Raw genomic sequence first — 26,072 nt, 5'->3', positions numbered from 1 at the left:
TTAGTAATGGGTATTAACTAGTTTTTTTTTAAAGTCATTATAATTTGGACATATAAAATTCAGTCTTTCCAGACCAATGAATGGCACATATGCCATAGGAACAATGTTCCTGCCAATTTTCACATTTCCACCACTTACCATTGAGATGTTAACAACAAAGAAAGGCGGTTTAACAAAAAATCACAACTAATGATTCACAGCAGAAATATCTCACTTTTTTTTTCCCCACTTGTTACATCCTTTGAGTCTGCCAGACAGAAACTTTAAGGAACAATGCTCTTCCTGAGGGTAAATGTACTGTATTTTTTGCTAAGAGAGGAAAATGCAATTAAATCCATAAGCAACTAATTAAAGACAAAAAGGCAACCGTAACTGCAAGTGCTCTCACATAGCTCTAAGGGATCACATTAATAACTGCAAATACAAAATTTAAAACTATTTTTCTTTTCAAAATTATTTGGGTTTTTCATGTCAGAATACATTCTTGCTTAACTTTAAGCCTGTCTTGACTACTTACTAGAACTAATGGATAAAACAGCTGAATATCTTGTTAGATAGAAACCACAGTGAAAGGGACTGTCCTCACATCTGCTCAGGACTGCAAGTACACTACTAAGTCGTGGCCTGAGCCGGAGAAGGAGGTACCCATCTTTTTCAGGGATCTGCCTGAGAAGCAGTGAGGAGAGGAACTCCACTTACTCCTGGCTGGGCATCCTTCACACATCTTCAGCCTCTTATATCAACTCAAAAAAAGTAGGAGCTCAACAAGGAGTTTTCACTCTCTGAGACCATGAGAAAATTATCTCCTCATGTGCTGGATGTAACCCCCCCCGTCTGGAATTCCAGCTATGGAGAGTACCAAAAAAAAAAAAAAAAAGCAACAGAATAAATGAGGAACTGCTGAAGTCTGGCTGAATCGTCCTCAGTGAGCTTAGTCACCACTGTCCACCCTTCTGTGAATTTTTTTCAGAAGTGGTTGAGCTACTCAGCCATTATGTGGAAGATAAATCCAAATTGTATCTCCTGTTATTATGACATTTCCATCAGAAACACAGGTGCAGTGGCAATTGTTTTATAAATCCTGTGTATTAATTACTGTATCTGGAAAGAATAGAGTGAATTTAGCCATTCAGATTGCACCGGACTAACTGTGCATGTTCATAATTTAGGAAGCCTTGTTTTGAAGTATACTCACTGATCTGCAGCTGATGTCAGTTAAGGCCTACAATATTTTTCACATTTAGCACTTATATTGTTGCAAGTAAAATTACACATAATTTGCCTAACACAGTAATTAAAAGCAGGTTCATTTTCTGAAAAAAAAAAAAAAAAAAGAACTTAGGAAATTTCCTTAAAGCCTTTTTGCCAATATAATCTATATGAAAGGTATTTCAATGCAATGAACAGCTAGATAATGCCCCCAAAATAGATCATGGATGATGCCCTAAATAGATTGTGCACAGTCTTATTGTTTTCAAATAAAAATCTAGAAAGGAATTACTATTTTTAACACTCGGCAAGTCTAGGATTTTCTAATATACACACACATTGCAGACTAAGCCATAAAATGGCTACTGTCAAAAATCCAGTTGATTTCAAACAGTTAGCTCACCTACATCACAAAAAAAGCATCTAGGTCTACAGGGCACCTTTATCTCACACTTTTAGTATCACAAGCTTGGTTTAATATAAATGTTTTGAGGAACCAAAAGACATTTTAGACATACGGAACTTCTAATGAACAGGAAAACAAGTCAAAACAACTAGAAAGTTAGTGCCATTTAGCTAATGGAGTTCTGTTCATTGGAATCATGCCGTAATAAGAGTAAAACACCACTAGTGGGGTTTTATATTTGCTGTGACAGAACTTGCATGTTTTGGAAGTGTTGTAAAATGTTGCTAATAAAGCTTCGAGCAAAAAGATCGTTTGCTTTTGAAAGTGAAAGTACACTGTCTTAATGGGAGGCCAGCGACCGAGGGCCTCAGCAGCTTGCTCCTGCACAGAGCACGACTCACAGCAGCTCTGCATATGCCTACAGTGCAACTCTAAAGTGTAACCCAAATTCTTGGAGGCAGATCGGAGCTAGCTTTAAACTTGCGGCAATCGTGCAGCTCCAGGCACCAAGTATTTACTCAGAGCCCTTGTGCAATTGTACAGCTGTACAAACTGTACCTAGGCTGCAGCCCATGCTTGCTTTATGACAGGCTGTCATACACAAGACAGCTATCCAGGCTATAAAAATACCATTAGTTTTCACTGTGGCTATGTTATCTGCGAACTGAAGCAATCACATCCTAGACTAACCTCCCTTCCTACCACTTACCCCTTCCAAGCATGACAAGGAGCCACATAGCACTTCTTAGTTAACCCAGTGCCTGCCTGCCACGGCTCCCTGAACAGTGCGCAGCCCGGCCACGGTGCTGAGCCGGCCCCGTGGTACTGAATGTGTCTGGCATGTCGGGAGAGGATGAAGGCTTCCACCTCATCTCACGGAGGCCACAGAACTGCCATCAGCCACCTGATGTCTAGAAAGGTAGCAGAGCTGAACCTCCTGTGTTGACAAAGGGCTCTGCACCCCTATTGCTAGTGTCCGGAGGCAGGTATCTCTGGTACAAAGCCAACAAACAGTTCAGCAGCTGTGCATGAGAACTGCGCAACTGTAATAACTCTGCTTAAATAACATGATCAAAAGAACTTAGGTGGATACGTTCACTCGTTCACTGGAAAATGTATATTGATCACAAAGAGGAAAATGAATTAAGGTGCTATTGAAAATTATGGGGTTTAGAGAGTCTTATAATTCATCTGGAACATTTTTTCTCCTCACCAATTTTTCTCCATACATAGCTACACTGCCTTGATCATTTTTTCATGACATTTTTATCTATTTCCTCCATCGCAGAGCTATTTAGCAATAAGGAAAAAGCAGCGGGTCAGTTAATCAAGGCTCACATTGCATGCAGAACTGATTTTTTGTTGCCTGAAAAATGGCATTGCTTTAACTTCCCGATTAAATTCCAGCACCTGCTAAGGGTGCAGTCTTGCTATTACTGAACTTCACAGGCACCTGGATGTTTGTAGGACTGCTTAATAAACACAGTGTAGCTAAAAGGTTTGGGCTGCTGAAGAGCACTCATTAATTTATACTCTTTTTCAAATACACCTTTTTAAATTAAATGTGAATTGTGAATTCACAACATTTTATCCTCTTACTTGTAAACCCCTCTGAAATTACAAGAATCTTTATATACAACACCCTTATGTGATCTATACTTACTGTCAGATACCGGTTGAACAAACAACATATTTGTAGGCCAGCTCCTACGTTACTGTCCACACCTAGTATTACTGAAACTCGTATTTTCTAAAGCATTCTTTAATTTGAGGTTCTGTGATTGCTGAGCTGACACGTCAAGGCCTCGATGTACAGGCCAGTTAGGCACTCATTATACCTAAACTCCTATATGCATAAAACGGACTAAACAGTGCTTTTCACAACTGGACTTGAAGTGCATCTGTTAAACGCTGTTTCAAACTGAAACCTCAGGGTTTTCTAACCAGCATGTTTAAATACAAGGCATCCAGGCACTGTAAACCTAGAGGTGTCTAACAGTCATGCTGAGTCCTACAGCAAGTAACTGATCATAAAAGAAAAGGACATTCAAAGTCAGCTTTGTAGACCTAAGTGTTGTATTAACATCCACTGAAAAACAGTTTGCTACTTAGGCAGTGCTCCAGAAGAGGACAGAAGACTTGAAAATACTTGAGTGAGGAAGCTGATGCACTTCTTGCATGCAAATCCAAATGCAGACTAGCCTATAGTTTACCAAGAGAGCGCAGCATCAAGTGCTTTTCCTGGGGATGTCAGCATTAAAATTCCACCTTAGAAAATTAAGGGTGAACTTCAATTTAAACGTAAACTTATTTTTGGGGGGGTTAGAAATCAATACTTTTAATTTACAGCAAATACAAGTTTTCAACACTCTAGCATATTTTCTCTGCAAGATAAAACTGCAGATAAAACTATGTATTTGAAAATCTGCCATATAAATTGAGCATATTCTTTTAACAAATAGTTGCGAAGTATTCCTGCAGATGTGATTGATACTGCAAAGGCCCGAGACTCTCTTGAGGTCAAACGAAATTTTGATGGCATACTAAAACTAATATATTTTCTATTTGGAATCATAGTTTCTTTCTCAGAGCACAAATGGATGTGGAAAGGTAAGACGAGCAGTCTACTTAGCCGTGCCAAAGGATCAAGAACACAACACTGACTGGCAACACAAAAACTGACTCGCTTTACCTTCTGGCCAGACTCCCTGTACTCTGGAAGCTGCTGTTAAAAATCACTGGGGGATCACACAATTGTACGAGACAACAAAGTCAGCATGAGTACTGGGACAAGTGTGCCACGCATTTCTACCTCTATGCAGTCCTGGATATTTTTTAAAAAATGCATTTATATATATATATATATATATATATATATATGTATATAATGGATTTGAACCGACAAAAGTGTCTTAAGTTCTCTGAACTGCTTTCAACTTACAGAATAAGTAATACTATGTTACAGAAAGGAAGATTAAAGTGACATTGATTTCAGCCTGAACAGAAGAAGGCTTTTAACAGCTTTATCGTAAGTTCAAAACTTCTTCATGTTCCACACTTGCAAATATATTTTTAAGTAGGTGTTTTGGTTTGTTCAGGTTATTTTCCTTCTAAAGTAAACAATTCCCACTAAATTGTCTGTATGGACAGTTTATCCAGAATAATTAGCATGCTTTATGGACTCTATATAAACACTTCTCAACAACTTTTTTTTTTTTTTTCTGGAATAAATCATCCATAAGGAAACACATTCCAGTATAGGTATTAGTATGGCTTATTCATGATAGTTGCTCTAGTCAACCTCTCTGTATAACTGAGTCTATAATGTTGACAAACTCTTCAGAAACAACTTGAAATAATTTTAAATATTAACTGTTTATTTATCTAAAAAAGGTATTTACCTTGTTCTATCTAAATTCTTCATATTCAATGAAATCTTTTCTGTGCAAGGTACAATTAACGTTAGTAATTCCCTCCATTGTTATAGTACTAAGGGGAACTGCATGGTATTTTAAGGATTAACCTAATCTTTAAGATTTACCCAAATTTGGCCACAGCTAGTGATAAAGATGTACAAGAGAAGAACTAGACACTGCCATGCAAAACTAGACCTATTTAAAAAAGAGGCAATGCTGAACACTCCAGAAGGAGAATTACATCTCCCCAAACACAGTGTGTTTAGTTTTGCAATATAACAGACAAGTGCATTTCTTAATCCAGATGGAGTTCATTCTGTGCATCAAGGCACTATGATTAAAACCCATCATAATTTTATGCTGATACAGTAACTGCATTAACAATTTTTAGTTAACTAAACCTTTTATAATTTTACTAAGCCATTTACTTCAGCTATGCCTGTGGCAGAAAGTTTTAAAGTTTAAATCTACATGGAATAGAAAAATAAATATTAAAAATACTTGCTATTTTTTTATCAAGTGATTGTACAATCCCTCCCTAAGACCACAGGTGCGTGTTTTAAATACTGGTAACAAAATATCCACTGCAGAGAAAATAAATAACTCACCTTCCTTCACCTACAGCTGTACCAAATAACCCAGAACGGATTTTTAGTTGAACAAACTTGTACAAACAGACTTTCCTTGCCTTGAATATTAGGTTCTGTAAACTCCTATAATAGCTGAGCTTGGTAGTTAGAGGCTTGCTATTAAATATGACTTCCTCCTAAACATGACATCTTCCTACCATTATTATTTTGCATTCACAAACTGTCTGCAAAAATACCATACCTGCTTTCAACTGCAGCAAAGCTGCACAGGAGAAGAGGGTGCCCCTAAAACAGGCAGCTCCTAAACCACGTGCAACTTCACAGATTATGACCAACATCATCACCGAGATGTAGAGAAGAAGGTGTCGTTCACAAAGCAGACGCAGAACATGCTTTTGGCAAACCATGCCCCTGAGCTGGTGAACTATCTTCTCCCACCCTACCTAAAGCAAGCCTGCACAGTCCGGGGCCTGGAAAACACTTGTAGCTTGCAGCACTGCCTGCACGAAGCAATTTGGCTGGCCAGGCCTGCAGATGACGTAGCAGAGGAGCTACATGGGAACCTGCTGATTCTCAGCTTCTTTGTCAATCAGCACATGCTGCAACTCCCTCCTTCTCCTTTCTTTGCCTTCCCCAGACCCAAAGAGCCATCTCCCACACCAGCAGGCTTTACAGCTGGGGGAACCTCTGACGCTCAGCTGTTGCTCGTACCCGCAGTCCTGCTGCTGGATAACACGCAGGATGATTCCTGGCATTCCTCACCAGGCAGGGAACCCAAGAGGTGGGGACGTAACATACGTGCATTATGGCAAAGATGCAGGAGCTAGGAAAGCGTGGAGCACCCAGGCTGGCCTTTTACAAGAAAGCAAAGGATTAGAAGCAATTGGGGTGTAGGGATTTCACTAGAACAAACATCCACATCAGATGGCATACATCACATATAGCACCAAATGACCACACAAAATCACGTACAGTATCTGCACTATACAAGTTTTATCCTGTGCCAAATATGGGGAAAAGAGTTTGCACCCTGAAGTTACGCTGAGTTGGCTGGTCAGAGGTGGGTTCTGTGCACTATGAAAGCCACAGCTGCCATCCAATTTTCAGGGGTATTTCAGGAGATACCACACAACAGTTTGGGGGTCATAGTAGGAGGATGCAGAGGACAGCAAACACAGGACTGGGGAGCTGGGTTTACCGCAGCTAGTATATGGTCAGCTCCACAAAGAGAAGTCCGAGTGTTGAATGGTTTATCTGCTCATTTGAGTCCGACACCTTACTCAAGACTTTCAGGTAGTCCCCAGCAATATCCCTAGTGAGAATGGACTGTGCAGACTCAGCAACTAGGGCCACTGGAGACCACTGTAATCCTGTAAATACAGGCCATAAGACTTTGTGTTTGACCTAAGTGATATCTTCAGTAGATTTCCACTCATCAGTCTCACAGAGGATGACAAGTCCATGACCACCCCAACAGGAAAACCCTGTGAGTGCTGTGCTACAGAAACGTTCTGCCAGCTTAACTAACCACAGGGGAGGAAAAGTAACAGCAGGGACAAGCACAATTCCTTGGGAATCCAAGAGTAAGCGTTTCAAAGTGTCCCAACTCTATGCATTTCTTTGGCAAAGAATGTACGGTCTTCATGAGCAGAGGAGTCTGACAACCCTGCTGTCGCATTTTTTTTCCTTTTGCCTATAAGATCACCTCCATTCTCACCAGAGCTTGGACCTGCTCGTCTCGAGCTGCTCAGGCACATAGAAAGCACAGAAACGATTGAAACTCAATCTAATGAGAAGTCACAAACAGCACTCTGTGAACATACCGGTGGCTCCTTAGTTCAATCCACTTCATAAACAGCGTCTAAGGGTCTCTGATGATGGGTAACATATGGAGTCATAACAAAGGGCCTCTGAAGGCATTCACAGGAAAGGAACGGAGCCAATGATGAAAAAGTCTTCCCTCTTTCTCTTTATAGATCATCACCACCACATGGGCAAGATTACCAGTAACAACTGATGCACAGAATCAACAGGGATGCCTAATCTTTGTCTCTCACAAGAAACCTATCAGCCATCTATATCAATTCAGCAGTGTATTCTAACGCAGTAACTTCACTATGTACAGGCCCAAAACAGAACGATGACAGGCAGCTAGGAAACAGAGGAGTGCTCTGAGGTACAGCCTTCCCCTGCCACACAAAAGTTCAGATATAACAATGAGCAACCACTTAGAAGCTTCTCAGAGTTAAGTAATGAATTCTACAGAAAGATCAAACTGCTTCACAAGAGAAATCCTCACTAATAAGAATTTCCCTGATGAGTGAAATCTGAAAGCCCCTGAGAACCCTGACTCCCTCCCTCTAGCACTTGTTTGAGGAAACATCACAGAGCAGTGATTTCCAAACTGTAGTCAATGGCACATCAGCAAACTGCTGAGTACACTGTGGTGGTCTGGAAAGCGCTCATCTGTCACGTGGTGGTGGTTCCAGCTCCCTGTTTCCAACTTCTAATTGCATTAAACAAGTTTAACTCACATTTAGTACCTTTAATTTACCCTCAGAACTGCTGAAGTTGCCACAGATGCTACCCACCATTAGATTGCAGGGAGACAGTGACTGCTGCATAACTGAAACTGTGAAAAATATTTCTTTAAATTTTGGAAACTAGTGCCAGAAAGGAAGCAGGAAAACACCTGATCTTTTTCCACAAAACCAAAATAGGAATGACATTTGTTTTCTGAATTGCACACTGTATGCCATGTTAAAGAGAGACATAAGTATGATTACAGAATTAAAAAGTCGGGCAAGCCTCCTTGTGCAGCTTTGCACACTTATTTTTGGTTGCAGTAGAGTATCCATGTAAACATTAACACTATCAGTGCTTTGTGAGACTAGGAGAGAGACAGGACAGTTCTACATGACTAAATCCTGATTTACATTTTTCGTTGTTGAATATGTATTTGTTCATGTAATACCAAGCAAATCAAATAGGCACATATACAAGGGCTTTCCTACTTAATCAGTCAACACACTTCTCCAATACAACTATCTGAGGTTTTCCCTTGAACAGAAGTCTCCTCCTTCTCAGTTTTGTTTACATTAAAATACATCTCTGGATGCTACCTTGTGGCTAAGCAAAAAGCATACGGCACCCTGTTTTTAAGGCAGTGTGACAGATTTACAACCCCACTCTGTCCCTTTATAAATGAAACACCTTTCCTTTTGCGTGTGGAAGACAGTCACCGAGCTGCCCACAGAATGATCATCATCTTGGTCAGTTACAACTGATCGCTTTTCATCAGTTTTAATCAACATTACCCACTGTATCAAGGCAGCTTAACTCCTTGTCCTGCTTAGGTTTTCAGGAATCCATGAAGTGTGAAAGTCTTCATTTTTATCAAGTTCTTTAGTGTCCCGAGTTTCAAGTGCACAACTGTTGAAGTTTCTCTTCAGCCTCTCAGTCAGTTTCACCTGTACCTCGGTGTTAACGCAGGCCAGAGCGCGTTGTTTGAACCTGATGTCCAGAACCACAAACGCAGAGCACCCCACTGTCAACACGGGCATAGAACTGCGTATTTCCCTATTTCACTTCACGTTTATAAACAGCTTTTTAACCCACTGGTGGCACACCATCCCGAGTGCCACCGCTAGGTTTCTTTACCAGCTTTTCTGCGCACAGGGCCAGTTCCCAGGACACTGCACTTGACACGGGGCCTGTCGACTACCCGTGACCGCGGTCAGTGCCCCCTGCCCCCAGGCACGTACCCAACACCTTTAATTTAACACAATTTAACCTCACCGACCACCACCCGTGCCCAGCGCTCGTCCTGTGACAGACTGGATTTTAATTTTGACCGTGACTCTCTGGCTCTCCCCGTCCCTTGCCTCCCCGCCCCGCCACCCGGCTCCTCAGCCCCTCTGCCGACTTCCCCATTGCTCTCACCGCGGAGGGAAAAGAGCAGAACAAAGAAAGGAAAAAAAAAAAAAAAAAAGCGAAACGCTCCCGAAGTTCAGTTTCGCGGCGTTAACTCGAGCGCGCTCGCTCTGCCATTGTCTCCTGCACAAAAGCCCGCCTGCGCTTGCTTTCCATGACAATGCTTTAGGGGAGAACCGGGGCGAGAGCCCCAGCCCGCCTTTGTCCGCCCTAAACAAGCCCCCTCGGAGGGGCTGCAGCCCTCAGGGGCGGCCCTTGGGGCGGCTGGGGCCGTTCAAAGGCGGGAGCCCATTGTCCGGGAGCCGCCGGGGCTCGGCGCCACACGGCGGCGGAGGGACCGGGGGGGGAGCCGGGAGGGGACCGGGGGGACCCTGCTCGTCCCCGCGGAGGCGTGGGCGCCCTGCCCGGCCCTGCCCGGCGGAGGGGCGGGCTCTCCCCCGCCGGGGTCTTCCCCGCCCGGCCGCGCCCCGCCTCGGGGCCGTCGCTCCCCGGGTGCGGAGGGGCTTCCCCCCTCGGCGCGGCGGAGCCAGCGTGGCCGCGCTTCCCCTCCGCCAGGGCGCGTGTGGAGCCCGGCCCTCAGCAGCGGCGGCGGCGCCGCGTTCCCCCCCGTACACACACACACACACACACACACACCTCCCTTTCCTCAGCCCTCGCCCTGCCCCGCCGCCGCCCGGCTCGCCCCGCCAAGGGTTAAGGCGAGAGGCTGGCGCGGCGATGGCAGCAGCCCTGTCAGAAACACCCGGTGCTGCGGGGTGGTGAGGAGAGGAGAGAGAGAGGAAAAAAAAAAAAAAAAAAAAAAGAGAGAGAAAACCCCCGCGCGGGGGCCCGCGGCTCCGTGCGGCCGACCTGCTGACAGGGCGGCCGAGCCCCGGGACGCCCCGCCGCCTCCGAGCCGCTCCTGCGAGCGGCCGGGGGGAGCCGCAGGGCCCCCGCTGAGCTCCGGTCCCCGCAGGAGCGGCCCCCGCGGCGGGGCGAGCGCGGTCCCCGCTCGGCGGCTGCCCGCCCCGGGGAAAGCACAATAGCCCCCCCACCCCAATGACACCGGAGCCCCGGGGAGAAAGGGGGGGGGGGGGGGGGGGGGCTTTGTGAGGAGAATTGAGCGAAATTTACAAAACAAAACAAAAAAAAAATACAACAGAGAGAGAGAGAGAGACGGGGGCAGAGTGGCTCCTCCTCCTCCTCTCCAAAAAGGCCTGTTGGAAAACTGCACACGGCAGCGGCTCCAACGGCACCGTCTCCCTCGCTCTGCCCTGGAGAGAGAAAAGGAGGCGAAAGGCACCGAGCGAGAGGGGGGGATCGCGGCGAAAGGGGGGAAAAGGCCCGATCTCTTTGTGTTACCTGCCGTGAAACCAGTCCTTGCAGGCATCGCATTCAATCATGAAGCGGGTTACGTCGTATGGCAGCCTACAGATGCAATAGACGGGCACCGTCGCCATGTTAGCTCCCTTCAAAACAACACTGGACTCCCAGACAAGCGAGCAGGGCTCGCTGCGGCTCCTGCCGCTAGGTAGCTTTTGCTGCTTCTCCTTCCAAAATGCCAGCAAATTTGCAATGTCGAGAGACGGAGCGGGGAGGGGGGGGGGAAGGGGGAAAAAAAGAAGGGGGGGGGAAAAATCAGATAATGCAATTACGGCTCCTCAAGGGCGAGCGAGCAATGTCAGAAAAATAATAAAGGGCTTCGCAAAGTTTGGCTGCATGGTTCCTCCGGCTCCGCGAGCGCCGACCGACCGGACTGGGGCTTTTTTGTTGTTGTTGTTGTTAAATGATTATTATTCAAAATGTTTGGCGAAATGCATTATATTGCATGCCCCCTGGTGACAGTACAGTACCGAGGCTTTTCATAAACACTCCGAAATGTAGCCCTTTCCTTGTAATGTCCTTACGTCAGCTTGCAACATTGCAATATTTCCTCTGCTGGGGCGGGCGGCGGCGGGGGAGGCGAGGCGAGGCGAGGCGAGGCGAGGCCAGGCGGCAGCTCCGCTTTGCTCCGCTCCGAGCCGGGTGAGTTCGGGGGGCTCTCGGGGCCCGAGAGGGGTCGCTTTGTGCCTGGGGCTTTTGCCGGTGCGGTGCCCCGGGAGGGACTTTTTAAAGTGGCCCGGGAACGGCGGGGGGTGCCCAGGGACGGGGGCAGGGGGTCGAGACCCCCCCCCCCCCCGGTGCCCCCCGCTGCCTCCCCAATACCCCCCGTCCTGCAGCCAGGCTCGGACGCCCCCAGCTAAGGGCAGCTCTCCCTCCGCGGCCAGGTGCGGAGCATCCACGCTTCCAAGCAGTTCATAGCCACCGTGCTGCACCCCCGGCTGACAGGACACCCCACTGGGTAGTACCCTGGGGGTGGTTAGGGGCCTTTGGGCACAAGCTGCACGGGTGTTGATTTATATTAAAAAAGAAAAAAAATAATTATAAATGGCCTGCTAGTTGTTTGGTAGAATTGCAGTCCGTGTGAGGGTACCTGCTTCTGCATGTGCTGGTCCGATCGCCACTAGCCACAGAGCAAGCAGGGCTGCTACAGCAGAGGTGAAAATAAACACCCCGTGCCTGCAAAGCACCGGCCCAAAGCCAGCAGGTACGGGCTACGTGCTGTGGGGTGCCACTAGGACACACAACTCCTGCGTAGCCCCAGACTACAACTGCCCACAGACACCGGCTTCCTCATGGACAGAGAGCAGTAAACAGCGGGGGTGAAGGCAAAATTTGAACCGAGATTGAGAATTTCCCCCAACACCTAGGCTCCAAACAGCTGTTAGGGTGGTTAAAATAGTCACACTTTGGGATGTTTTGCTGGGATATATGTTCTGAGTGTGTTTGATAGCTACTGGCACACTTCTCATAGATGTGCAAAAACTTCTCATAAAGTAGTCACAAGAAGTCCCACCTGACCTGTGATTGCCAGTTACGATTGATTTGGTGTCTTGAATCCATCTCATTTGGGGGACGGGGGAATATATCTATTTGTCAGTAGAGAAAAAAAATGGACACCTTTCTGTTTTTTCAGCAGTCAGCAAAAATCATCAGAAATCACCTGTAGTGGACAAGGGGAATTCAAGGGCCCAAATAACTTGAGTTCTATTTTTTTTCCCCCCCGCAGAGATAAGGCCATTGTCAGCACAGGCAGAACCTGTCTAGGCCAATTGAAGAGACACTGTCAAAACTACTTGCCTTGCCCATCGAATTTACATGCCACAGCAATGACTTTCAGTCAGTGTTCATGCAGAGCTACATTGAACTAGTGTCAGAAATTACATTCCTGGGTCTACCATGAATGTTTACGAGTGAAACTAAATTTCTAGCATAGCTCAAGGTGTGGTAACACAGGGCTAAGTTTATAGGCCTACATTTTACATCATGACTCAGTTGTTTTGAATGACGTTTTGAGGCACACAAAGGGGCCTATTTTCCTCATTATGCTGAGTGGTGTAAGGATCTTGTCCTCTAAAAATCAGACCCCTTTTAACTTTAAATTGATTTATCATGATTTTAATTGCTCGGGGTTTCAACCAGAAAAGTAGAAGAGCAAGTCTAGGCAGTAATGCAGGATGAGGAGACAAGGCCCAGAAAACCATCACAAGAGTTACGTGGGCTTTTATAGGATCCCCTCGTCACCACCTGAACATGCCAACCACATCCATCAGAACCTCTCAGCTTTGCAGGAAAGGTTTAGATAGAACTTTTGTTGATTTTGATAACCTTTAGTATTATGGGACAGTCAAGCAAAAATTGTTTTCTTGCCTCCGCACACTAGAAAGGCATGCAACTGCAACCTGGAGTGCCTTGTTCCTGGTTTATGAGCTACCAAACCCATATGTTCTGTGAAAAATCACATCCTCGTTGCCTTTCTTCGAGTTCCACAAGCATCGCCATGAAAACAGTCCTATTTCCAAAGCACCGCCTGAAATTCTAGCATCAGCACGTCTCCACTGCAGCCACTGGGGAAAGAAACCCTCCTAACACTGTGGGGATTTTGGTGGCCACAACAAAGGGTGGCTGGGCTGCACGGGGGTGTAGCCAGACACTACTCCACAGACGCGGTCCGAGCAGTGTGAGGCTTCTCCGCTGTCCCCTGCTGCTCTCTGCTCCAGCAGCAGAGAGGCGCCACCAGCACAAGCGTTTGTGCAAAGTTGGTGGGGTTGTCTGATGGCGTGCCGGATGCTGCTGGAGCTGACACTGCCAAAACCGCATAGAAACAAGTTAGGGGAGACTCGGATGCTCTGTTCTGGCAACTCAGACGTTGTACAATTCATTTTGCCAGGGATTAGCAGATAAAGAAACTAATCGGTGAGGTTGTCTCATTGTTCTGAGTTTTTCTATAGACCCAGGAGCCGTGCAAGGAGGGTGCTTGGCTGGTCTCACACAGGGAGGAGCGAGTGGTGGAGCGATGCTGAGATGCCTTAACCTAACATAATTTTTTGATCACTGAGTTAACTTGTTTGAAATTCTGAAGCAAGTTTTTAATAAATATTTTTAAAACGATAGGAAAAACAACAGCAACAACCACCCAACAGCATAAGCCCAAACAGCTGCCCAGAAAACACCTGCATGGTGACAGCAGACTCCGCAGACAGGATGCTCACAGCAGCTTAGCTGTAGGCCAAGCTCACACAGCACTAGGAGCCCGGGGGCTACCACACACACAGAGATCTGCTGCCATCTTTGAGCTTCTGGAAAGGGATGAGATTTTTCTGGAGTATTTAGGTGATCCCGGAACACAAGCCTCACCAGCTGTGACATTCTGAATTACCTGGGCACTTCTGAGGAGCCTCCATCTGCTCTTTGATTGCAAACAGCAAAGGCTCACAATACTCAGCTCTCGGGTTCCTGGCCTGGGGAGGCGCACAGAAAAGGCTCTGACTTGACCACCAGCACAGAGGGAAGCTCTTTATTACCATTATCAGCTCTTTATTAGAGGGAAGCTCATTATTACCATTTTTTGAGCTTTCCAGTTTTTCCTTATTATCATTTTGTACTTCCTGTAGATTTCCTCTACAGTGGTACATACAAGGTCCCTCTCTGTAGCTTTAGACACGTTGTCCCTGGAGTTATTTCACTGCTAGTGTAAAGAAGTAAACCACATTAACTTCTTTTCCCCTTCGACCATATCTGCTCATTAAGTAAATGTTTACAAAGAAGATATCTATGAAACCAACCTTGAAACAACAGGGATCACTGAGCTTTAGCAAGAGAGGAGCTAGTTGGTGACAGCATACGTCCCTTCCAGTTTTCCTCATCTGATACCAGATCTCCTTATTACATTAATTGGTTAGATCTCACAAAACACTATGATGTCGTGGTTTCTAAAAACATACAGCTGAGTTAAGGATCTGAACAGAGAGCTTGCACACGCTGTCTCCTGTGATTGTTCAGCTCTGCCATGGGCAGAAGCGGAGGCCAAGTGAGATAACAGTGGGAAGCAACCTGCAGGTCTACCATGGGCACAAGCGGTCACGCAGTACTCACAGTGCCAGGGCTGTCCTGTGGAGAACTTTACAGTAAATACACAGAGCCAGCAGTTCAAATGCTGTAATAAAACACCCAAGTAAACCCAAATTCCAAACCAGGGGGAATAATGAGATATGCCGTTTGAAGCAAGGCAGTCAAGAATGTAAACAGCATTTGTAATTTAAAATCACTGAAACTGTAATTGGAGACTAGGTTAAAAGGGCCCTTCATGTAGCAAATTAGCTTAAAGATCTAGTTAAAGAATTTATTTTGTATTCATAACAGTTAACGCAAATTGCATTTAGCAGTCCATATATGTACCTTTCGACTCAAACACTTTCCTTTTGCCTCGTATTTCAGCACACAATCTCATGTTACACCGAACCTTGACACAAGGAAGCTACTTCATCGGGCATCAGCATTGTACTGACAATAAAATTGTGTCTTCAGCATGGCTCACCAGAATCTGCAGGGTTCATAAAACCTGAACTTTGACCATCCTATCAGATGTCAATAAAAACTTACCAGCATTTTGTACAAGACTTTAAGATTTCAAATGCTTTTTTTTTTTTTTTTGAGGAAAAGATTCTAATAATTCAGAAAATCACGAGTAGTCCTCCAGCACCACCACCCTTCCTGGTATTCCTGTGCCACTGCTGCAGCCAGGGGGGAGCCCCAGAGAGGGCAGTGGGATCAAAGAGCAATCATCTGCCTTGCAGCATCACCCTGACCACATCCTGCAGCCTTTCAGGTGTGCTGGCAGATGTGCTTGTTGAAGTAAGTATATACATTTATTAGCCAAAGCCTCCTGCAATTTAATGAACATTGGGTACAGAAATATTTTTGAAGTGTTTATTGTCTGTGTTTTACAGCAGGGCATAAAGTAGTGGAATGACTGTCACATTTTACTAAGCTCTGTGACAGAAGCAAACATTTAATTCAGCAATAGAAATATTTCCATTAAACATAGTCCTCACTTTTAGAGCCCAGGTGGCAGGAAGCATCACACCAGCTATGCCTTTTCTCTCACCACACACATTACATGTGCAATAGTTCATCAAACTTAACTTTCAGGAGGATAGCTTAAATACAAAAAATTAAAATAAATATCAGAGAAGCACACCATCCCCGCTTGGGCTGTGGCAAGAGCAAGGAGAGGACAGTAAGTGAGGGCTGAGTCCGAGAGCAGCCTCCCGTATCAACCTACCACCTTTCCATCACTGGATGGGGACTTGGCCGATTCCTACAGGCCACATCCTCCAACATGCAAAACACCCAGTCATGTAGTGTTATATCAACCTGCTTTAACTCATCAGAAACACTTGTGTAAGTGAGACAGGCGGCTGGCAAAGGGGTTGGGCTGGGAGGCCGCGGCGCAGGGGCTTCGCCGCCCACCCTCTTGCTCCAGCCTTCGCTCTGTAACCTCTCACACACAGCCTGAGACGCACCCTGGCTCCCCACAGACAGGACAGCAAACCCAGCCACCGACCCAGCTCCTCGCCTGGACAAGCAAGAAGCTGTGCTGGCGTGAGCCAGAGGAGAAGCCAAACCTCCGTACGCCTCGCAGCCGAGGGGCCTGCAGCTTGCAAAGCCTCACTGCGAGGCCACACGTCCGCTCCACTTCAAGCCAGTTGCTCCTGGGCCACGGTCTGTGAGCTGGGCAACACATTTCCCAGCATGTTCGTTGGACTGTGTTCACAATTTGCCCGGTGTCCAAGTTCCACACACCCTGGAAGGCCCCTAGTGCTCAGGAAGTGTTGTGGCGGAGGCTGCGGTGTGGGAGGCAGGCAAGGCCCAGCGCGGTTGTGCTCGGCAGCCCTCTGCAGGCACTGCGGGCGAGCGAAGCAGCGGGAGCTCAGGCACTCGTTTGCACTCACAAACAAAAGCCTAAGGCTTGGTACTCCTGCACATCCCTCCCCTCTTTCATGCACCCTGCAGTCATTGCCTCTTTCCTAAGTCCTGGTTAAATTGGGCTTCTACTCTCTAAGGAAACAGCCAATTTAGACAGGCAGTACAGAGCAGCTGTATCTGCCAGTCTGGATTTACAATACCTCCCCTGGCAAATCGTCATAATCTCAGCTACAAGTGTGATTTAGCTGGCACACCACGAGCAGGGCAGCAGCATTCCCACAGGCAGCAGGAGCCACTGAAGAGGAGTCAGAGTTGCCACCTACAGCACAAGCCAGGAGGCTTCCCTCACAACTCATCTGCTGGATGAAAGCAGCAGCAATCTGTCCCGCTCCCTCCCTGAAAAGGCCTCACTTCACCCAGTGCTTGGTACATCAAAGCACCCAAAGCATCCACGAGCCCCCAGGAAAAGCAGCCCAAATACATCAGTGCAGATGCAAGTTTAAAGTCAGAGCAGAGTCCACAGCCACTGATGCAAATAAGAATGAAAAGACAAAAAGAAAGGGAAAAATATGTATTTTTTTAAAATCCTTTGCTGCTCTCATGGTTGGTTCTTGGAGCAATGGGCTGCATGGACAGACTGCTTGTCACTGTCACCGTAGGACTGCAGGAGTCACCAGCAAGAGCTGAGGTCTGAGGCGCACCAAGCAGAAAAACCATCAGAAGAGGTTCAGTTGCAATCTCTAGAAATCAGTACTTGGTTGCCAACTCTTCTGCTCTTCAAGGGAAAAGCCACATTCTGGAGGGATAATGCCCTGCCTCATCCCCAGGTCACCCTCAGGGGCAGCAGAAGCTCCTCAGGGCCAGCAGCGACCTCGTTCGCCCAGCTGCAGCTCTGCCCAGCAGCAGCTCTGCCCAGCACACGAAGGCTGCAGGGCCAGGCTGCAGCTTCCAGAAGTGCTTTGTGAAAGTGATTTTGGCCAGGATTACTCGAGTAACATGGCCACTGAGGAGCCTCATGCAAAATGTTTTTATAAACATTTAAACCATTTGTAAACAAGATTTCATAACTTGGCAGTCGGACTCGTATTTTGTTATTTTCACCCAAAGCACGCTGCTGTGCTGAGAGCTGCCTTCTGCCTCCATCCATTACGATATCAGAGTCCAAGGGGGAAGTTGCAACGAAGACTTGAAGCTCCTCCTGCATTTTATTTTGGAATTTCTTACTTGTACTTACAAGGGTCACTTGAGGCTGTTTCATCCGAAAAGGTGGATGTATCCTGGTCAGGAGGCACACCACAGGGCACTACACTTTGTCACAAGTGCTGTAACTGCACCACTATGAAACAAGCTGAGAGACAACAGGAATCTGCAGCACTCCTGCTCCTCTGTAGCACCTACCCCAACTTTTACTTTATATTTTCAGGGTCCCGTCATGTTTTTTTTTTTCTTTATATTGTCAAACTCATCCCCTCATGTTTTTTGTTTATATTGTCAAATTCATCTGCGTAACTACGTGAGGACAGATGTGACTACAACCAGAAACCAGGCCCACCCTTCATCACAAAGCACACCTAGGCCTAAACACCAAACCAACAACTCATTACAACCCCACAAAACATTCAGAACTACACCTTCTCCTGCCAGGACAACCAAATCCCTCCTGGCACTGACACCCCTCACTTGCGTATTAAATACAGACACAGATCAGCTCTTACCTGCTGCTTGGCCACAAGAAGCACCGTGCTCACACCCTGCCAACCCCAGCACACAGCCTGGTCCCTGAAGGAAGGAGGCCATCCATGCCTGGTGATTGCAGACCAGGCTCACCTGGGGGCACCCAGCCCAAGCTTCTCCTCTCATAGGCCTGCCACTGTGATAATGAGGTCTGCCTAATTGCTTGTTACGTTGCCCTTCCTTTTGCCTCGTCTCTAGGCTGCAGGTGGGCTGAGAGAAAGGGATGTCCTATGGCACAAGGTAAGGCTGTGCTACAAAAGCTCTCCTTGCCTCCTGCCTGACTTCCCTTCGGGCTGCTGCGCCTTTTGCACTTAGCTGTGTACTGCTGCATTGATCCGATCCAGCTTTAGCCCCACAGCTCACCTCCTGTAAGGAGGCAAAAATGGGTCACGACAAGGCCTCCAGGGCCTGTGGAGAGCCTGGAAGGAGCGGAGCAAAGCTTGCTGCAAATGCAGGAGGGCAGGGGCTGTCTATTATTCTACTTGTAGTAGTCACAGCTATAGGTGAAAAATACCACCAAAATTGCTGTGAGGGTTGAGCTGGCCCTTCTCAACACCCCACCAGCCAGCTCACTCACCGGCCGGCTGTTCCCACCAGAAGGCCCTGAGTCTGCCTCGTGGCCGCAGTCCAAGGCCTGTTCGCAGCACTTCGGCCATGACACAGCCACCTCCTGCCACAGCACGGCCACGAGCAGAGGAAATGAGATGGTTCTGGCTCTTCCCCAGCACACTGCTCGCCCACCAGTACTCCATCAGGTCACTTCAGCTCACATCTCTCTGACTGCCCTTCTCTAACCCAACGCTGGGCTCTCCCTGCACCCGTGGGACCAGCCCCCCTCCTTGTGCTTGGGCAATGGGAGCTGTGAGATGGGCTCCATATCTGGAGCCAGGGCACAGAGCTGGCCTCAGAGCCACATCTGGTCGGCACAGCACAGTCCCCAGCACCCTGCTGCAGGACCCTGGTGGCTGATACCCCCGTGTAGCTCTCGCCTTGGAGATGGGTAGTGACGTCCTGGCTGCATGTAAGCTGGGAGGTCTGGCAGCCATCATCTTTGTTCCTATCAGTTTTCACTTGAGAAATGAAAAGGCTCACTTCTCGTACACCACGTTGGCCTATATAAATAATAATGAACCCTCCAGTCTTGGGCACCTGTTCCAGATGCTGCATCCACAGAGTGCAAAGACTTGCTGCGTGGCAAGGAGCTGACTTCTGCCTTCGCAGTCAGTGCCCAAGACATTTTTCTGGGTCATTAACAGTAAACCTTATGGCAGTGCATAAGCCTGCGTTTGGTGTGGCCACCCTTTGCCACCGCCCAGCAGGTGTGCTGCAGCCCCAGTGCTGCATGGTCCCCATACGACTGGCAGCAGAGGACTGCAGAGAGAAGAGAGGACCACCAGCGAAATGTAGGGCAGCTGCCTCAATGTCTCCATGCTCGGGGCAGAGCTGCTGTGAGCCCCAAGTCCAGCGTTGTTTCAGGAGATACAGGCAACCTGTCTACGCATGGCAATAGATTATTAAAAAATGTTCACTAATTCAATTAACACAACAAAAAAGTTCATGTGACAGTGAAAATCAACATGATGTATGTGCAGATGTATAAACCCATGTATGAAAGACATTTGTCAGGAAGCGTGAGATGTAAACCTTTGGAAAAGGATTAAATTAATTTTAAATGCACTGTAATTCCTGCAGGAATCTACTCGAGACTACTGCATTAGTAGCAGAGGGATTACAACCCGCTTCCTGTGCCCACAGCCTCTGGTCCAAGGGTGAAGACACGCACCCACGCGTGTACCTCCACTGAGTGGATTCACCACATTGTTCAGCTCCCCCTAACCTGTGAGTGTGCAGCCTGTGCTCAGCCCCAGAGTTGCTACTGCTGCATCACCCCAATTCTCAGTTGCCAAACTGTTCATCCACACTGCAGAGAGCAAGAAGAAAAAAAGTGTTGGTTCTGAATTAGATTCTCATGTTCCTGCTCAAACTGTACCTGCAGACTCCCCCAGAGACTTCCACAAGCATCTACCAGCTGCCGAGAGCTTGTCCTCCTCTTGCCTCAGCATCTGCCTCTGCCAGCCCCATGTCGTTTTTGCCCGAGAAGACAGGTTCTGGCCTCCCGGGGGCAGTGCCAGGCACTGAAATGGGCCATGAAGGAAGTGCTCCGGGTAACAGGCACAAACGTAATGCAAGCCGAACTTTCACCATAATTTCTGGAAACAGTCAATGCATCGCTTTGTATTTGGGGCAATGATCTAGTCCATTTGCTGTACTTTCACATCCTGACTTCAGTCATGCTTGTGTGGATAGCTAGTTGCACTCCAGCTACACATGACAAATTTTGCAGGTTTAGTTACACTAAGGAAAGGCGTGAAGTCACTGTACTTCCAGCACATGGCACACAGGTAATATCTATGTAGGCAACATCAGACAAGATTTATTTTTGTTGACATCGATTATTGCATGGCAGTGACTGGTTTATGCTATAGCAGTGGAATACATCCTCTCTGCTGTTGCAAGAGGGGGCAACTGGTGCCTTGTAACTTCACCAGAGCAAGAGATGGAACACACACTCCACAGTGGGAGAATAGTACTGCATGGTTGCTGGGCAGGAAGGGACACAGTCCCAAGAGCTCAGCAACAGAATCCCCAGCATAGCTGCTGTTATACCAGGAAAACTGCTCCTCTCCAGCTCACTTCACTTCTGAAGGGAGAGAGGAAGAATGATTGCTGCAATTTGCACAAAACACAGCTGCGCTGCTATAAACTGCATCTATAGTAAGAGCACAGAGCTGTTAATACTGCTCATGTAGACACAACATGAGATCAAAAACGCTCAGGGCAAGACTGTTTTTAACAATGTGTGTCAGGCACTAGAGTAAACAGATGAACATTTAGATAGAGACAGCAGACAATAAGGGCGTGCCTAGACAGAAAAGCTATTCTGATATCAACCTAGGTATAAACGTATAACTACTCGTGTTATGTCAGTACGATCCATTATGTGATCCATAATGCTCACATAACAGAATAATTTGCTCTCAGCTACAAGGAGCTGGGATACAAGCAGTGCTGATCATCTTGTATGTCAAACATAATACTGATGCACCACTGCAAGCACCTGGGGATGGCCTTTTTCTTTTTAAACAACTGTCCTTGTTATTTCTGTCAAATATTTGCATCTCATTAGCTATCTTGCATTTAAGAGTGGGCATCTGAAACAGCTGTATAAAATAAAAAGGACACAGCATTACTCTGATTAAGTGTGCTATTTCCCAGGAATGGCAGCATATGAAAGTTTTGCTTTGTTTTCTTTCTGTCTTTCAGGAGGACATAGTGTATGTAGTCTGCTAACTCAATCACTTTATTTGGGCATAGGAAAACTTTTATTTACAACATGTAATTAAAAAATATTTGACAAAAAAGGCATACAGTATTTTATACTAAAAGAATAAAGATTTTTATTAAGCACTGTAAGTTGCATTCAATAGCCTTCAAATACACCACACCACAATCCATCTACAACCAATCAAACCCAACAGTAGTTCATTCTTGCACAATCCATGAGTTGGGGCAGAACTCCCTTCAACTTACATTAAGATACCTACTTAGCTCTTGCGGGCAGGGAATGGGGAATTACACCTCATTTCTGATCACTAATGTGTGATGAAGAGCATCAGGAGAATTATATGAAAACGAATATAAAGAAATGATTCTGATTTTGAAGTACATTAAGTTTGGAAACACTAACAAAAACATCAAAATGATACAGGTATATTTGCTTATACTAAATTCTTGATGGGAAAGTTCTCAAGAACAAGCCATTTGTTTCCTGCTACAGAAGGGGGGTACTTTTTTTTTTTTTGAAGATCAAAGCTTTTTTTTTTTGTTTTTCACAGAATTTCATATTTGCTAATATGAAGGCATAAAACAGCAACAGAGAACAATAATGCATACAGCAATGAGTACACCAGGGTAACGTTGATATTCAAAACGGCTAGATAATTTTTTTTTTTTTAAGTTTTAGAATAAATGCAACAGAGGTCAATAATCACAAAATTTTAAGGTTAGAGCAAGATCAGTCAATGACTAAACATAGTTAACATCTTTTATAGGACTATTACTGATTATTAGCTTTTTCTTTTGCAAATGGGCACAGTACTTGTAAGAATGGAAGAAAGAGGACAATAACATGCATAATATTAACTACACACTTTAAAAATTATGAACCATGCAGAAGTTTAGCTCAAATAGTAGTACTAATGGTCTACGTCTGATTCAAAACCACATAGTTCATTGATCACGGATGCATGGTATTAGTCACAAAAAGTTTCAGAACACATTGTGTTTATTTTGAAAGGTCATTTGCATCTTCTATGATTTCAAGTTTATCTCCATTTAACTTGCTTGTAAAGTATGTATGATGTATATTTAAAATCAGCAGAACTGCAATATTACTCTATAATTTTTAGTTTCGATAGTTTGCACATTTTAACACAAAAGAACCACATCAACGGTGATGAAATTTAAGAAAGAAAAAACTGTGGTTGTGCCTTTTTCCCCCCATAATCATGAAATCAAAGCCTTAAAGAAAGCTTTATTGTGACACAGTAATGCAAAATCAAATATAATGGCATACATATGGTGCCAAGTACTAAAAATTATATTTTAAGCTATATATACTTAAAGACTGCCAAAATTTGTTTTCTTTATATTTCAAAAAAACAAAACTACAAGCTTTTGTCATAACCAGTTTAAACTTTATGTATACTTCATTTTAAGTGCGGGAGTCAAATGCTCTTCATTCTCTTTCTTTTTTGTTTTATTGTAGCATTTTGACTACAACTGGTTAAAACTAAAAATGTGTTGTTTAAATCTCTGACATCAAAGAGGGATCCGAATTTCCAAAGTCCTCATTTTTCTCTTACGGAAAGGAAAAAATGTACGTAACTGTAGGCTCTCTTTCTTTCCAGATATTCCTAATCCTGACCCTTCCCAACATCCTTCACCCTCTATAAAAAATAAGTTTACTCTTCTTTTTTTAAGACAGTGGCCTCAAGAGTATCATCTTTATGGCAAACACTGTCTGCATTTAGTGCATTTAAGTGAGGATTTGTATTGCACATTTTAGAGTCATTACTCAAGGCACTTTCAGACTGATTGGAAGCCCTGATGTCTCCTGTATTCCCATTCATCTGGGAAGCTGGTTTTTCCTCATTCACAACTCCATTTTCAGCCAGGGATCCATCTGAAGACACAATTGAGGATTTAGATTCCTCTGATTTTGACTTAAGTTCTTTGGCTACTTCTTCTGCTGAAGCAGCATAAGGAGGTTTGCCCTATTTTTTAAGAAAAGAAGAAAATTACTGAAGAACCACTGCTATATATTTACAATCTGTTACAATGACACTATTAATAGGTAGCATGCAATGTGCAGAAGTATCACAAGTAAACACTGAATATTATGTACTGCTGAAAAACGAAGTGTCATACAAAATTAACATCAGAGCACAGACGTGAAAGGAATTTCAGATTTGAGTGCCTTCTAGCCGTGCCTTTTGATGTTCCTGTGGTAAAATGCACTTTATACTTTGAAGCCTCAGTTATTTCATAATGTAAAAGCTACACAAAAGTATAGAAATACCAAAACTGAGAAACAATATACAGCTTAACTCTGCTTCTTGGTTCATATACATTATAATTTAATGATATGATTACACAGTATTCAAATACAAACCAAAACTTATTTTTGCAGAACTTTTAAGAAGTGCAAAAGTACCATGCAATATTATCTGTACTAGTCTATACGCTTCTGAGATTAGGCACGTGATTTCATATGAAAAGCATATAGCAGAATCTTACACAACTGAGTATAGCAATAAAAAACATACTTATGCAGCATTAGAATGTATATTTAGTTTTTAAGCATCTGTAACAATGAATCTTAGCATTCCAGAAACATAACAGGCTTTAAACAACAAGAAGTAAGTAGGTTGGGTTGCTAAGAAGCAATGTACTGTACTTATCTGTCACGCTGTTAACAAAGTCAAATACTAAGAAATGACTAAGATATGGATATCTTATACAACTTGAACAATAGCACACAGTTTCATAGTGTAATAATTCTGACATACTAAAGCCAGCATGGTTAGTACTCTCATGAATGACTGAAAGATTTTGCAGGTGAAAAACTTAAGAACTGTTGTTCTCTACTATCAGTATCATAAGCCTTGTTTTCTAGAGAAATCAGAAAATATTCTGGAGTAACATTGCATAGGAATATAATTGGCATATGAGAACAATGAGTATTTATCATGTGTGTAAATGTACTTTTTTCAGGCTTTAGTAAGCATTATATTTTAAATACATGCTTTTTTGTGTTTCCAGATCAAGAGTGAAAGATCTTATCTTGTGAAGAAATAAGCATGTCTTATGTTCAATAAATACAAACTGCTTATTTCCATCAGATTCTCCAACCTTTATCCATGGCACCTCGTAACCTGTATCAATAAAGCCACTGGATTCTCCAGGAAGGATTTTACTTGTTGCAAATGTGCATGTCTGAATCTGGCCCTACATCAGCATTCTTTCCTTAACTGCCCAGGTTTGTAGGACAGGGAAGCACACTGTTGCCAGTTAATCTTAACTGGGTATAAAAATCTACTTGTTATGTATTAAGCTTCCGAAATTCTCCCTACCACATGCATTTTAATCCATCTTTTTTATTTTTTTCTTCTTGTAAAAGGAACATATACTACAGTAGAGTGACTGACAATAGTAAAATTTGATGAGCTCAGGGCCAGTTTGCAGAAAATGTCACTATTTATCTTTCCTCTTCATATCACAGGCACAGTTTTAGACCAAACTACTTGCCATTACAAGTATTTACCATCCAAATCATATATTATTAATAAAAATGTGACTGCACAAACTTGCTGACAGGCTGGTAAGGCTGTCTACCATCTTACCTGCAGGTCCTTTCTGAACTACATTTACATATGTAAACCTGCAGGAAGCCCAGCATATTTGGGAACTCCTTCTCCAGGCTTGCTTTATTTCATGGAATTAAGTACTTGGAAATGAGATACTATATAATTAACAGTGATTTCTCTTCTATTTAAAGTACAAGAGCTAAAACTTTAAATACATAAGTACATCTATAGACAACACAATCTGTGTAAATAGAAATTTAACAAGAGAAGTATTTCCATTTTTACATCTAAAACAGCAAGTTTTACTTTAAGTTAATAGTTGCTTCATTACCCACTGGAGAACATCCCTTCTCTTACTGTCTGATACCTGCAAACATTTTGCTACTCTTACATTCTAATGTCTACATGACAAATCAAAGAACCATATGATATATTTATTCTGAAACTTTTCCGCCTATTTACTACCCACTCATCCATTACCCTTGGGATTTTCAACATTGAAAACTGCATAGCAGTAAGAACAATGAAAAAAGGGAGGAAAACACAACTCTGAAGCAATTCGCATTTA

General features: G+C 44.6%; 2 protein-coding genes and 1 long non-coding RNA gene across 13 annotated transcripts in view; 1 reads left to right on the top strand and 2 right to left on the bottom strand.

Annotated features, from left to right (window-relative positions):
* PHF2 (PHD finger protein 2) overlaps nt 1–19,522 on the bottom strand; it is a 104,766-nt gene extending 85,244 nt beyond the window's left edge. For 3 of the 6 annotated variants that reach the window (XM_040568189.1, XM_040568188.1, XM_040568192.1), the window contains exon 1: nt 10,896–11,433. In XM_040568189.1, the coding sequence (XP_040424123.1) occupies nt 10,896–10,923 (28 nt within the window). In that variant the 5' untranslated portion in view covers nt 10,924–11,433. Of the gene's footprint in view, nt 1–10,895; nt 11,434–18,556 lie in introns of those variants that run through there. The other 3 variants (XM_040568191.1, XM_040568187.1, XM_040568193.1) reach the window with 3 other exon arrangements.
* LOC121075226 lies at nt 11,419–22,598 on the top strand. 3 transcript variants are annotated; one of them, XR_005822828.1, is made up of 3 exons: nt 11,419–11,558; nt 15,351–15,767; nt 20,268–22,598. It is a non-coding gene; the product is annotated as an uncharacterized LOC121075226 (long non-coding RNA). The 3 variants fall into 3 exon arrangements; XR_005822827.1 differs by lacking the exon at nt 20,268–22,598 and adding an exon at nt 17,501–17,904; XR_005822829.1 differs by lacking the exon at nt 20,268–22,598 and adding an exon at nt 16,427–17,904.
* Nucleotides 22,009–26,072, bottom strand: part of FAM120A (family with sequence similarity 120A) — a 53,868-nt gene continuing 49,804 nt past the window's right edge. For all 4 annotated transcript variants that reach the window (XM_040568184.1, XM_040568183.1, XM_040568186.1 and 1 more), the window contains one exon: nt 22,009–23,911. In XM_040568184.1, coding sequence (XP_040424118.1) covers nt 23,600–23,911 — 312 coding nt within the window. In that variant the 3' untranslated portion in view covers nt 22,009–23,599. The remainder of the gene's footprint in view (nt 23,912–26,072) is intronic.

Source organism: Cygnus olor, chromosome 10, assembly GCF_009769625.2.
Source record: "Cygnus olor isolate bCygOlo1 chromosome 10, bCygOlo1.pri.v2, whole genome shotgun sequence".
NCBI lineage: Eukaryota > Metazoa > Chordata > Aves > Anseriformes > Anatidae > Cygnus > Cygnus olor.
This window is presented reverse-complemented; position numbering and strand designations above follow the sequence as displayed.